Source organism: Pleurodeles waltl, chromosome 8, assembly GCF_031143425.1.
Source record: "Pleurodeles waltl isolate 20211129_DDA chromosome 8, aPleWal1.hap1.20221129, whole genome shotgun sequence".
In the NCBI taxonomy this organism is placed as follows: Eukaryota; Metazoa; Chordata; class Amphibia; order Caudata; family Salamandridae; genus Pleurodeles; species Pleurodeles waltl.
The window spans coordinates 989,292,348-989,306,734 of record NC_090447.1 but is presented as its reverse complement, the minus strand read 5'-3'; the positions used below and the strand labels follow the sequence as shown (position 1 = coordinate 989,306,734).

At 41.9% G+C, this 14,387-nt stretch overlaps 1 protein-coding gene across 1 annotated transcript in view; it reads left to right on the top strand.

The window, feature by feature from the left end:
* Positions 1-14,387, top strand: part of CLN5 (CLN5 intracellular trafficking protein) — a 181,272-nt gene that overhangs the window by 87,344 nt on the left and 79,541 nt on the right. The window contains exon 3 of the mRNA XM_069205256.1: positions 12,807-13,032. Coding sequence (XP_069061357.1) covers positions 12,807-13,032 — 226 coding nt within the window. The remainder of the gene's footprint in view (positions 1-12,806; positions 13,033-14,387) is intronic.

The window sequence follows — 14,387 nt, the reverse complement described above, 5'->3', positions numbered from 1 at the left end:
ATTCTCTAAACCTAAAGAGAGCAATGCAAGAATCCAAAAAGGGGATATGAGTAATTCACAGCAACAGAAAACGTAGAAAAAGGGGACTCATTCATTTCTACAGTTACCTTTAATTATTCCTCCCTCTGTCATAGTCAGAAATATGTTTCCTTAACTGACAGTTTATCAACAACTATTCAAATTTGGGTATAGAAGCTAAATATAACAAAAAGTATTTGTCATTTTATTCACATGCCATCAAATAAATATTTTATACAAACAGTAACAAGGACCAAATAACACATATAGAATGTCATATATTAATCACATCATCAACAAAAGGAGAAGAAAACATGTATATGATAAGATTTAGAGAACAAATAGGAACTTAAACATAGGACAAAGACACACTGAAGTAAAATACATTTTGATTGACTGATCCTTCCTTTTTGGTTCCAGAATTTATTCAAGCAAGGCAAGGGCCATTATCAGGACAAGAGTGCATATTCAGTTTATTAGCACCTCATTGCAAACTGACATTGTAATATAATGATATCAGTTCCGCATCACTGTTTCTCAACTAGGATAAGGATGTCCTCCCTTGCAAAGGTAACAGTATTTTATACCAAAGCAGCAAGCTGATAGTCACCAGTTGCTTGATAATATGAAGATTCAATCATGTTATGTTTGTGTCAGATTATTCAACTATTAAGACTAAAATGAGGCACAGTTGCGCAAGTTTGAACGGCACCTGTACTAAGCAATCCATAATGCAGTTCTTTGTTTAAATCACAAATTAGTATGCTTTGGAGTTTTTAAGGAATACACTCACTCAAACAATTTGTTCTACTTAAGTATTATTGATAGAGGGGTAACTATCATGTTGAAGAGCACCTTGCGCTGGACTCGAAGATCTACTATTGCCTCTCCCGCTATATAAAATGAGGCACAACTTTGAGTCAGCAGGATAGGTTTACAAGGAATAACCCCATCCAGCTAATGGACATATGATTTTGTCATCAAAATGTACCTGTCCATAATTGGCAGAATAGCGTTAGCAATTTGTGATACTTCTGTGCTTGCTATGCTGTTTTGTCAAGTTATGTTTGCTATTTCATGTTAAACTATTCAAGAACCTACTTCATTCGATACAGAGTTAGCCTTGCGTAAACTTTAACTTCCCGCTCAGGAAGCATGTTGGAAGTTCAGGACTTCGGACTCTATTACAGTGCAGCCCAGCTCTAGTGGGTTGCCAAATGGGTTTTGACGTTGACACTACCAGAGACTGAACTGGTGAAATCAAGCTTTGAGGGGTGAACATACAAGCTAGTTAGCTAGTTTGCTAATGCAAAAATCCAGGTAGGAAGGTTACCTTGATTATTGAGAAGAGCAAGGTTTTGCTGGCAGAGGTGTTTATGGAAAATTAGTTCAGAGAAATTAAATGTTCCCCATGTTCTGATTTGGTCTAGTTGGTCTTAACCAGAAACGTAAATAGACAGAGGACAGGGGTTTGGTAGGTAGGAGAGCTATATTAAACTGAAGTGCTTAGACATTTCCCTGAACCAGTACAGTGTCATGATATTTCAGCTGGGCAGATCCGTTTTCTTTTTAAAATATCTCTTTATTTCTCTCATAGCACATAAAGTGTATTCATCTGTATCAAAAGTAGTAATCATAAATTTTCACTGATAATTCTTACATAGCTTTCTTTATTTTGCTCAGCAACTCAGAGTAGTTCTCAACAAGTTTTCCATTGCAATGTTGTGTCATTGCAATGACCAGAGTTAATAATAGGGAAGTAGTTGGCTATGGGTACTGCTGCAGGAGAGGAAAGTGAAGGGGATGATGATGGCTGAGTCCTCATTTAGGATAATAGACAGACATTGTGGGTGGATGTGATGTGTTCTGTGATATAGATGTGACAAGTACATGGAGCATTTATAGCATGCAAAGGCCCTACGAAGGAAGGGATAAACGTGGATCCCTGATTTTCATACCATTTCTTTGCTTCTGTGTTTCTCTATACTTGATGGATGTTAGTTATGTAGTTTAGTCCCTTGCATGGAGTAGTGACTGGGGATGAGGCAGACTGAGGAAGTCACATATTACTCAGGTGAATAGGCATACAGTGATATGTCTAGTTTATTATCAGGTTTCATCTTATTTTCAAGATGCAGGTGTGTCATAGATTTGCAAGCATGGCCCACAAATCCAATTAAACATCAGAAATGATCTCATAGATTGCTTATGATGAATTCAAGTGGGAGCATAGCCATAAGCCTTGTTTCTTCTTTATACTTTGTCAGAGTATACTCTAGAAAATGGAATATTATATAATCCTTATACCACACCTTTGTTTGTGCCCCATATGTGTCACATACGAAATAATCAGCTAGTTTGGGAAAACTTTTGACTTGCAATAGAATCTGCCCTCCAGGCAATGCATAGGAGGTGGTAGCACCAACCCTGAAAGGAATGTAGCCTAAATTCCAATTAGAACATATAGGCTTTTCAGGGATCCACCTTGGACCAAATCACCCAGTGTAGTTACTCTGCAAGAGGCCCATGTATGTCATTTTAACTTTTTATCCCTGAATCCCTAATCCTCCATTTAGCAGTATGGGCAACTCACAATGGATGTAACTGTTGGTCCTAAGTCATTTGTTTGAGGCTGCCTTGGAGTCTAGCATAGCTTTCATAGTGAAAGGAAAGGTAGGGTATTGTGATGATCTTTTATAGTACAAAATGTTGGGTCAAAGTAAGTTACCTAAATGGGTAACTTCAGTGGCCACCTATATAGGCGGATCATATGGTTGTCAGTCAGCTATGATCTGAGAATTGATGCACCAGATGGTATAGAGTCATGTCTAGCAAATATGACAAGTGGTTGTGGCTGCATGTTGTTTAGCTAGTTTTTCCCTAGGTCATCTGTCTGCTCCAATGAAGTCTTTCATGTGTTTCTTTGCCACTTGTAATGAAGTTTTAGGAATTGGGAAACATAGCATCCCCAATAGGTGGTTGTATCATGGTGCAACAGCCAGTTTTACTCCTTGCACCCTTCTCTGGGCATAGCTGCAGCAATAACCACTGGGAGAAGCAGGACAGTTCTGGATGTACGGGAAAACAGTGAGGGACTGAAAAGTTCATCCCCATATACACATGAAGTGTTCTTTCTTTTATTCAGACTGGAAGAGAAGAAGCAGTTTGTGACACTACTTAATGAAGCACTTCTAGGAATGTCTAAGTGTGTACATTAGATTCTTGAAGACAAATGGTCTAGAAACAAAGTTAGGGAGTTGTTAGAAGCTGACTAGAAGGTCAGACTTAGTTACAGGGGTGGCCCATTTAAGCGACTGCAATATAATATTCTGCATAAAACATTTTCACTCCTAAGGTGTGGGCAGAATTTATTCATTCTTGACAGTTGCTTACCCAGGACATGAGGAATCGGAAGCAGGATTATACTATGTTCTGCTCTGTTGTGGAAGGATACTAGGTGATAGTGTCTTATTTTCTCTGAAGGGATGTAAAGTATGGAAATGGAGAAAGCTCTAACATACCTATTGCATTTGATGCCCTTCTGCAAGAGATCAATAGCTAGTTATACATTTACAGTTCTTGCTATGCTGTTGGCATAATGGGGCATTGTGATGACCTGGAAGATAGCCAGTGCTCCAAACACTAAGCGTTGGAAAAATGAAGTGGTGAGATTGCTGGGTCTGGAGAGACAGACACCCCATAGAGATATAAGACAGATGTTGAAGGGGTGCTAATAATTCATGCCTTGGATGCTTTGTTGTTACAATTCAAAGCCAGGGAGAATGCTGACAACCCACCTTGGAATTTCCTGAGAGGTAATGGGAACATGTAGTGTGTGTGTCTGGGCCATGAATCTTGCTCAAGAGACTTGTGTCTTGAGAACCCTGGAAGGTGTTGGGTTGCTCTTATTGGACCCTCTGTATTTATAGGTGCATTTAGAATTTATTGGGAGTAATATATTATGGGTCTTTAAACCCTCCCCTGTGGCCTCATGTGTGATAGTACATGTACAAAACGTCACCTCAAAACTGGAACTTTCAGCTGTTGGTTTCATGCCCACACCCAGGAGCCCAGAATCTACCTGCATTCGTCACAGTGGGATTTTACAAACATAACAACAACAGTGTACTCCGCTATACCATGTTACACCACATGCATTATATTAATGTCTACAGGGAGTGCAGAATTATTAGGCAAATTAGTATTTTGACCACATCATCCTCTTTATGCATGTTGTCTTACTTCAAGCTGTATAGGCTCGAAAGCCTACTACCAATTAAGCATATTAGGTGATGTGCATCTCTGTAATGAGAAGGGGTGTGGTCTAATGACATCAACACCCTATATCAGGTGTGCATAATTATTAGGCAACTTCCTTTCCTTTGGCAAAATGGGTCAAAAGAAGGACTTGACAGGCTCAGAAAAGTCAAAAATAGTGAGATATCTTGCAGAGGGATGCAGCACTCTTAAAATTGCAAAGCTTCTGAAGCGTGATCATCGAACAATCAAGCGTTTCATTCAAAATAATCAACAGGGTCGCAAGAAGCGTGTGGAAAAACCAAGGCGCAAAATAACTGCCCATGAACTGAGAAAAGTCAAGCGTGCAGCTGCCACGATGCCACTTGCCACCAGTTTGGCCATATTTCAGAGCTGCAACATCACTGGAGTGCCCAAAAGCACAAGGTGTGCAATACTCAGAGACATGGCCAAGGTAAGAAAGGCTGAAAGACGACCACCACTGAACAAGACACACAAGCTGAAACGTCAAGACTGGGCCAAGAAATATCTCAAGACTGATTTTTCTAAGGTTTTATGGACTGATGAAATGAGAGTGAGTCTCGATGGGCCAGATGGATGGGCCCGTGGCTGGATTGGTAAAGGGCAGAGAGCTCCAGTCCGACTCAGACGCCAGCAAGGTGGAGGTGGAGTACTGGTTTGGGCTGGTATCATCAAAGATGAGCTTGTGGGGCCTTTTCGGGTTGAGGATGGAGTCAAGCTCAACTCCCAGTCCTACTGCCAGTTCCTAGAAGACACCTTCTTCAAGCAGTGGTACAGGAAGAAGTCTGCATCCTTCAAGAAAAACATGATTTTCATGCAGGACAATGCTCCATCACACGCGTCCAAGTACTCCACAGCGTGACTGGCAAGAAAGGGTATAAAAGAAGGAAATCTAATGACATGGCCTCCTTGTTCACCTGATCTGAACCCCATTGAGAACCTGTGGTCCATCATCAAATGTGAGATTTACAAGGAGGGAAAACAGTACACCTCTCTGAACAGTGTCTGGGAGGCTGTGGTTGCTGCTGCACACAATGTTGATGGTGAACAGATCAAAACACTGACAGAATCCATGGATGGCAGGCTTTTGAGTGTCCTTGCAAAGAAAGGTGGCTATATTGGTCACTGATTTTTTTTTTGTTTTGTTTTTGAATGTCAGAAATGTATATTTGTGAATGTTGAGATGTTATATTGGTTTCACTGGTAATAATAAATAATTGAAATGGGTATATATTTTTTTTTGTTAAGTTGCCTAATAATTATGCACAGTAATAGTCACCTGCACACACAGATATCCCCCTAACATAGCTAAAACTAAAAACAAACTAAAAACTACTTCCAAAAATATTCAGCTTTGATATTAATGAGTTTTTTGGGTTCATTGAGAACATGGTTGTTGTTCAATAATAAAAGTAATCCTCAAAAATACAACTTGCCTAATAATTCTGCACTCCCTGTATTTCCAGATGCACGATTTTCCAAATAATATGGTCTAAATCCCAACACAGTAATATAAAATCCCGCACTAAACTGCCAGAAGGTCACCCGGCCATGAGCAATTTTACTGAATGATATTCAGTCTATATCTGAAAAAAACATTGAGTGCATCTTGTGTTCCTACATTTATTCTTATATGAAGATTGCCAATAATCTTGGAGGGTGGGTTCCACTTTTTGAGAATACTTGTTTTTACCCCAGAAAATTACTTAAGAAATATTTGTCTTTGTTTACAAAATTTGATCTAGCATTATCCAGAAAAGGTGTTCCCGTGGCTAAGAATCTGATATCACTGTTGAGGACAAGATTAGAACAGACATTGATACCTTGCCATCACTGTAAGATCTTCGTTCATTCTGACAGTATGTGGCAATAAGCTTTCTAATGGTCCATGCACTTATAGCAATTCTCACATTCTAAGAGACATATTGTTATACTGTGAGTTCAGTAAGTGTGCTGAATACTAATCTGCTGGACTACATCTTTGGGCATGTTGACACTTATATTCGGCATGTAATACAAATACCTCAACCATTCTTTTTCTGGCATCTCACTTTCTAATTCAGTTTCCAAATCTTGTGTGCTGTTGCTAAGTAAATTTAGGTTGTCAATTGTTATGTTCTTGAGAATGAGACCTTCGCTGTCAGTGATCCAAGTGAGCAATAATAATTGTAGGAACTAACATTAATCTCCATCTTGAAGATGCAAGCTGCAATCAGAGCTCAACTTTAATTCAGGATCTTAATGTTCTTGGTCTAACTGTGAGGAACTCCAACGCCTCTCATTCAGCAGGCCACCTTTTGGATCCGATCTTTTCAAACATAATGGATCTGGTTCCTAAATGTCATACTCCTTTATCTTGGACTGATGATTTTGCTGTCCCTTTCACGATTAAAATTGTTTATGGACCGTTAGTTGCCAACCCTATATCATCTTTGTCCACTCGTAATTGGTCTAAATTAGACATTTCCGCTCTCAATGAAAAATTAAAAAATATACACCCTATGCTTAATCCCTCTTACTAAAAATTGGGAGGGCATTCACAACTGGCTTTCTACAGCAGTGGACAGCACTCTCCTGCCTGTCAAAAAACCTGCCACTAGGTGTTACCCACCTGCATCTTGGTTTAGTGAGTCTTTGAGAAACTCAAAAAAATACTAGAACGGCGCTGAAGAAAGATATACTCGGAAACAGATAAAGCTGTCTGTAAAGATGATCTTAAGAAATATCATTGACTTTGTAAAGCTGCATGGGCTATTTGTTATGCTAATAAAATTTCTGAGGCTCAAAACTGCCCTAAAATCCTTTTTAAGGTGGTATAGGAATTGGCGAATCCCAATGCGCTTTCTCATGCATATACTCTTTCCCAAACGCAATGTGAGGGGCTGGCAAACTTTTTCAGCTCTAAAGTTAACAATATTTATGCTCAACTGGAAATTGACTGTGCAAATGGAGTGCATAAGCTAAATCTAGGAGCAATAGACGCTGATTCTAATTCACTAGATGGGGAAATGAATGTAATTTCTTCCTTATCTTCCCCAAAGCTCTCCATAGATGCTTAAACTCCACTAGATATGGGCACCTGTATGTCCATTCTACACTCTATTAAATCACAATCAGGTTCCCCAGGAGAACCTCTGCCTCCTGCCAAATTGAAAATATTGGATCCCAGTCTTGTAAATATCATTTTAGGTGCCCTAAATGCCTCTCTGCGTGAGAGTTATCTACCATCGGAGTGGACCCGCGCTATGGTGTTCCCACTGTTAAAGAAAACTCACCCTGACCCGTCTGTATTCCAATTACTGCCCCATTTCATTGGTATCCATGTTCTCCAAAATTCTGGAAAAGCATGTTAACGCACAGCTTACTGCTCTTGTAGAATCTCACAAGGTGTTGCATCCTTCACAGTAGGGTTTTTGGAGGGGTCACAGCACGGAGTCTACTCTATAGAAGTATCAGAAGACGTGAGGCACTGCCTGGATGCCAGTGAATCAGTGGCACTGGTGCTGCTTGTTCTTACACTGTTTCTGATACTGTTCTGCTGCACCGATTAGAGTGTCTAGGTCTTGAAGGCTCAGCATTAGCATGGCTTAGCTCCTTGCAATGACGTACATTCCAGGTTTTCTGTTCTAATGCTAAATCAGAGCCCACAAACCTTAGCATCCAGCAAGGCTCAATTCTTAGACCCACTACCATTCAATCTCTGTGTCCGCCCGCTAGCTGAAGTAGTGGAGAATTGTGATCTGTCATTATTTAGTTACACTGATGATACTCAGATCATCTTTTCTCTGTCTCCATCACAGTCACAGCTTACCTCTGATCTTCGTCTGGGCTTGAACATGCTGAAACCTAATCGAGACAAGACAGAGGTTGTGTTTCTAGACAAACACTGTTCATTATGGGGACCTTAATATTGGCCGTCTTCTCTTAGGCCCCTCCCTATACCTACCTCGCAAGTAAAAAATGTAGGTTTTCCGATGGACGATACACTGTCTATGCAACCCCAAATTATCAAAGTCTCGTCCACTTGTTTTTTGGTGCGCAAATGGCTCTGAAAAATATGCTGAATGCTCTCTTTCCCTGCTTTAAGAACTGTGATCTCGGCACTGGTATTGTCCCGCCTAGACTATGTAACGTTCTGTACCTGGGCACGATAAGATTTCCATGTGCCGTTTGCAGCTAGTACAGAATTTGTCTGCAAGGTAACTTTTTCGACTACCGAAGTTTGCTTCCGTTTCCCACGTTTTTCATGAGCTGCACTGGCTTCCATTTCCCAAACATATCATGTTCAAAGCACTATGCTATATGTTTAAGGCAAAAAATGGCCTTGGCCCCCTCTACATTCAAAAACTGGTGGCTGTTTACCATCCTCTACGACTTCTGAGATCTTCTTCTAGATCTCTTTTTGAGGTACCAAGGTGTCACAGTTTACGCATGAAATGGCACTCCTTTTCTTATCTGGGCCCGAAATCATCTTTGTTGGAATTTCGTAAAGGTCTGATGATGTGGCTGTTCAAGAAGTAAGCCTTTTCTTACTTCTGATGCTGCCTCCACTGGGAAACCTTTTGAGGTAGCTGTGCGTAATATAAATCTCTCAATAATAACTATCTATCTTTTTGTGCAACAAGTAACTGATGTCCAAGCATTGATGCTGCTTCGTAGTAGAGTCAGATTGTTATACAATGCTGCTGTTCTGATAGGATAAATATGAATTATTTTACATGTTTCGACCTAGTCAGGCTTTGGTGATATATGGTTAAATGAGCAACTTCTTCATGGTAGTTGTGTAAAGATCACAGTGAGCTGTTGTCTAATGTGCAGCATCTACTACTGTCTTGGGGAAGGTATCTTTGTATGGGAAGAGTTTGTGTACCACATCGTCTATGTAAGATTCCCTAGGTCTTGAATTTGACTTTTTCTGCAAGGCCCATGAGATGTGTTGTTTTGTTAGGGATGACCCTAATAGCGATGAGGGACTGCACATGTTGTGTTCTTGTTCTTATGGGTCAGACCACACATGTCCCTCTTTAATGCCTAAACTGCACTTATAATGAGAGTGAAGTTATCTATGTGCCATAATTCCTGTTTACATGTATATGAAAAGCTGGTGGTGTGAGATACTGAAAACATGGCAATTCACAATAGAAGGACTGTCCATCTGAGGGCTGCACACCCAGAGAGATCTTGACTGGGAGCATGAACTGATCTTGTATATGACCGTGCACTCCATGGTGAGCAATATTACTAAAATAATTTCCCTGGCCTGATAATTTAGGGAGACCCAGCAAACAGTGACCAACTTAAGCTTAGAAGTAAACAGATTACATGCATAACTATTCATAATGAAAAAGTAAGCCTTTGTCTTGCAATGATTGCAGTCTATCATTCAATAGTGATAGCAACAATAAAGTTGGATTTCCTTTCAGCTCCACTCAGTCTAATGCCTGTTGTTAGAAATGGGGTTCCTGATTAGCAAGGGTAGGCACCTCAGCCAGACAGGGACCACCACTCTAGTCAGCACAAGAGAGCTACACACCCAAGATAATCCCTGCTCACCCCCTTGGTAGCTTGGCACAAGCAGTCTGGCTTATCCAGATGTCATGTGTAAATCTTTTGCATAACACACACGAGACACAATAAATACACCACAAAGGAAACAGAACATCTATCAGTAATACCCTACTATGCAAGCTTTTGTCAGAACATCACCCAGGTTACTAGTACTCTGTAAGAATAAGCTATAGTCAGGCAAACACATAGGTTACTGGGCTTCTTACCATATAAGCAGTAATCAGGATGGCTTTGTCACCAAAGATGCACGTCAGAATAAACATTAGCCAAGTTATCATCATAGGGGCACATACAAGAGAAACATTCCCAACGGGCAGATTAATATTATTATAACCAAAATATATGCACCTCTCATGAAAACATTACCATACTGCATGCATCCTAGACACACCCTCCCATGCGGTCAATATGGCACACTAAAAGCACCTCAGGTGAAGATGCAAACAAGAAACATGCAGTGTTCTGTAGTGAGGGGCAGAGTACCGTAGGGAAGGGTGCAGTGTCAGCAAAAGTCACCTTCAACCCCCTTACTCACGGAGGTTACAGCACCTCTGCTCCTCTCTTCCAGGTCCCATGGTAGGCAGGGAATCACGCGCCCCACTCCAGGAGCTGCGGTGCTCCTCTTGCCTAGAACACAGTATCTAAATGGGAAACAGGCCCACTCCTCTCACAGGGGCTGCCTCAGTGAAAACAATCCCAAAAATAAGGGCTTGGCGGGCATGGGACCTCTCCCGAGGTTCCCTTCCCGATCCACAAGCCACTTGTGAATGCCCCCACAGGTATGCCCCCTAAGGGAAAATGAGGGGGGGGGGCACACACACACCACTCCCACAACGGTGGGGAGACCTCTCTGGGTTCCCCGCATGTATATAACATACAATGGAACCGCCCGCGTCCACCGACCCTGGGGACTCTCTCCCAAGGCACTGCTGTGTATGGGGAGCATGCTCAGAGCCCTCCTAGGTCTCCGGTGTGGCAAGGTGAGGGCTGGCCTGCTCCTTTCTCTTGCCTGACCGGCAGGTGTCCGTGGTCTCCCTGGCGCCTTCAGGGAAGCAAGCATTGTTTTGCGGCTTGTGATGCAGGGTGCAGACACCAAAGCTGGTGCCTGCTAGTGCCCCTGGGGGACCTCCCAAAGCACGCCTTGTCTGGGCTAGTGTTCCTGCTCCTTGCACTCTCTCCTACTGTGTAAAAGGGGGGCGCACACACAACGTGACACAGTCACTTCTTCGTGCCCAAGCTGGCAGTATCTCCAAGTTTAAGAGCTCATTACATGTTGTAGACAACAGGTGGAGCGCTCTCCATGCTCCTGAAGGGCACACACAGCACTTTACTCATGTTGGGGGAAATAATTCCCTTCAGACACTCTAGAAAGGGGAATGGTAGGGACCAAGGGAGGGCACCACCCAGCCCCTGGAGACAGCTATGGGGACACTGAGCAGCAGGGCCTAAGCAGCAGGCCAGCACAAGGGATCAGGGTGAGCAGTGGCAGTCCTGCTTAGTGACCTAGCAGGTCTCAGGTCAGCATAACAACAAGGCAGTCCTGAGGCAGTTCCTGGCAAATCCTTCCAGCATCTGGTGTCGGTCCACCCAGTGTCTAAAAATGGGGGGGGGGACCCTCTGTACTTATACCCAGTTTGTGCAGCTTCCACAAAAGGGGGAGAGTAGATTCCAACCAACACTAACCAGTTCCAGGAATGTCCCCTCTCTCCTCTAACACTGGCTCCAGACACCATTAGGGGGTAAACAAGCCCTTTGTTTGAGGTCAGGGCACAGCACAGCCTTTACAGATGCATGTGTGCCCCACCTCTACCTCTCCCAGCCCAGGAAGACCATTCATAATGCAGGTGCACTTTTGTGACACCTCCTCCCTCCCTGTGTACAGGCTGTCTAAAGAAGTTTGCACAAAGCCCAGCTGTCACTCTGCCCCACACATGGATTGAAGTCAAGCTGCAAAACACCAGTCATAAGCACAGAGAAATGCTCACTTTCTAAAAGTGACATTTCTATAATGGTAATAATAAATCCACCTACACCAGTCAGCAGCATTTCTCACTACCATTACAACCATACCAAACATGCCTATGCCACCCCTCATAGATCAGACAGTACCACTTAGACATATGTTAGGGCATTTCAAATGCAGTCCTATGAGAGAGGCAGCACTCACAGTAGTGAGAAACCAAATAGGCTGTTGGTCACTACTAGGACATGTAGTACATAAAGACATATGTTCTACCTTTTACGTACACAGCACCCTGCCCATGGGGCTAGCTTGTGCCTACCTTAGGGATGATTTATTTGTAGTAAAAGGGGAGATCCAGGCCTGGCAAGTGAATTTAGATGCCAGCTCCCTGTGGCAGTAACTGCCCATACAGACACTGCGGTGGCAGGCCTGAGACAGAATTGAAAAGCTACTTCTATAGATGGTGCAAGCTGCGCTGCAGGCCCACTAGTAGCTTTTAATTTACAGTCCCTGGGTATAGGACTACCACTGTACAAGGGTCTTACAGGTAAATTAAATGTGCCAATTAGGTGTAAGCCAATCGTACCAAGTTTAGGAGGGAGAGCACATGCACTTTAGCACTGATCAGCAGTGGTAAAGTGCTCAGAGTCCTAACGTCAACAAACAGCTTCATAAAAAATTGGAGGAGGAAGGCAAAAAGTTTGGGGATAACCCTCTAAAATGGGCCAGGTCTGACACCTGTGTCAGTTCTGAATTCTATGAGGATAGTATAATCCAGATTGGTAAGTATCACATGGTACACTTGCATATCAAGAAAACAATTCTAGAAACCATATTTGTTTATTTTATTGTGTTTTGTTGTTTATTTTATTGTTTTTTGCGAAGCACTAGCTAGTACAGGAGCCAGTAATGATTTTGCTCTTTTGATATTCCCTTAGACTGTATTGCTACCGTAAAACCTTGTTTTTGTATTACACAGAAAATTATGCATGACGCCATTGGATTTCGAAGCATCTTAACAGGCAAAAACTACACAGCAGAATGGTATGAGCTGTTCCAACTGGGCAACTGCACATTCCCCCACCTCAGGCCTGGGATAGAAGCACCATTCTGGTGCAACCAAGGGGCTGCCTGCTTCTTTGAGGGCATAGATGATGTACACTGGAAGCAAAATGGGACGTTAGCCATGGTGACGACAATAACAGGTACTTACTGTATGACGTACAATCAGTGTTCTTCAGTTTTTAATTCAGAACAGATCCTGCGTTGAAGTCTCCATCTAATAACATTTATTTTTTAGTTTTAAGGAAAACGGTCTGCATTACAAAAAAAAAACTGCTTTAGTTAAAAGCAGTCACAGACTCCAGCAGGCCACCATCCCTGTGAGTGCTGCGACTCGCAAGGGGGTCGCAAATTGCGACCCACCTCATTAATATTAATGAGGTGGGCCTTTGCGACCCCCTTGCGACTCGCAGATGGTGTCAGGGACACCATCCTGCATCCGGCATTGCGACTCGCAATTTGAGAGTCGCAATGCCAGAATTTCATACATCTGGCCCATTGTTTTTAAAAGCTTCTGTATCTCTTCTCTGACTCCTGGACAACAATAGAGGATGCAGAGAATTGTCTTCTGATGGTATGTGCAAAGTCTATGATAATATGATTTGTGTATGTAAGTAGCCTATTGCCTTCTGTATTCTTCAATTTTAAAAAGTTGGAATCACAATATCATATTAGTCCAATTAACCATCTTTATTGAGGTATTTAAATAATTTTAACATTGATCTTGTCATACGAAATGCAGATTAGACCAGCATTGCTAGAAAGTGCAAAAGCGTAGGACTACTGTGTGTGATAGATTAAAGTTGAGTTTTTACCATTTACTTTAGAGCTGATTTGTCTCCTGTTTTTGGCCAATATGTGCTAATTTCTAAATCTGTCAGAATTTTGCATAGCTGACTGGCCCTAGTGTTTTTAGCAAAGTTGTTCTTCGACTTACTGCCCTCAAGTGATGCTTCAGTGTCAGCTTTTGCATGTTTGATGCTGCAACAGAATTTTAAAAATGCTACATTTTGGGCTAGCTCCTGATTATGTAGGACAAATTCCAGGTATATTTGTGTGATTTCAGTGGAGCTCGGAAGAGAGAAAACTTTCCTGAATATTTTACATTGCAGCTTCTCTAACTATGGTCCAAAAACTTTCCTGAATATTTTACATTGCAGCTTCTCTAACTATGGTCCAATTTTGTCTGGCATAACATGTTGCCCATAAGAAAGTGTTGGTACAAACGTAGCTCTGATTATTGATAAGGCCAGCTTGCAGACTCACAAGATTTCCATTGAGTCTGCAGATTGCAGAAAAGAGAATGAGGGCCTTACTCGTTATGCAAATAACTTGGTACCTCTGGAGCGTTTATCAGGTACCTCTATACCCAGGCATTTGTACAGTTGAGCGTAGTCCAGCTTACGTGATCCTAAAAACCATTTGTTTTCGGACTTAATCTTGTTAATTTCTGAAAATAATTAATAATTTTTGTTTATAATTTATCTGATGTTAGTTT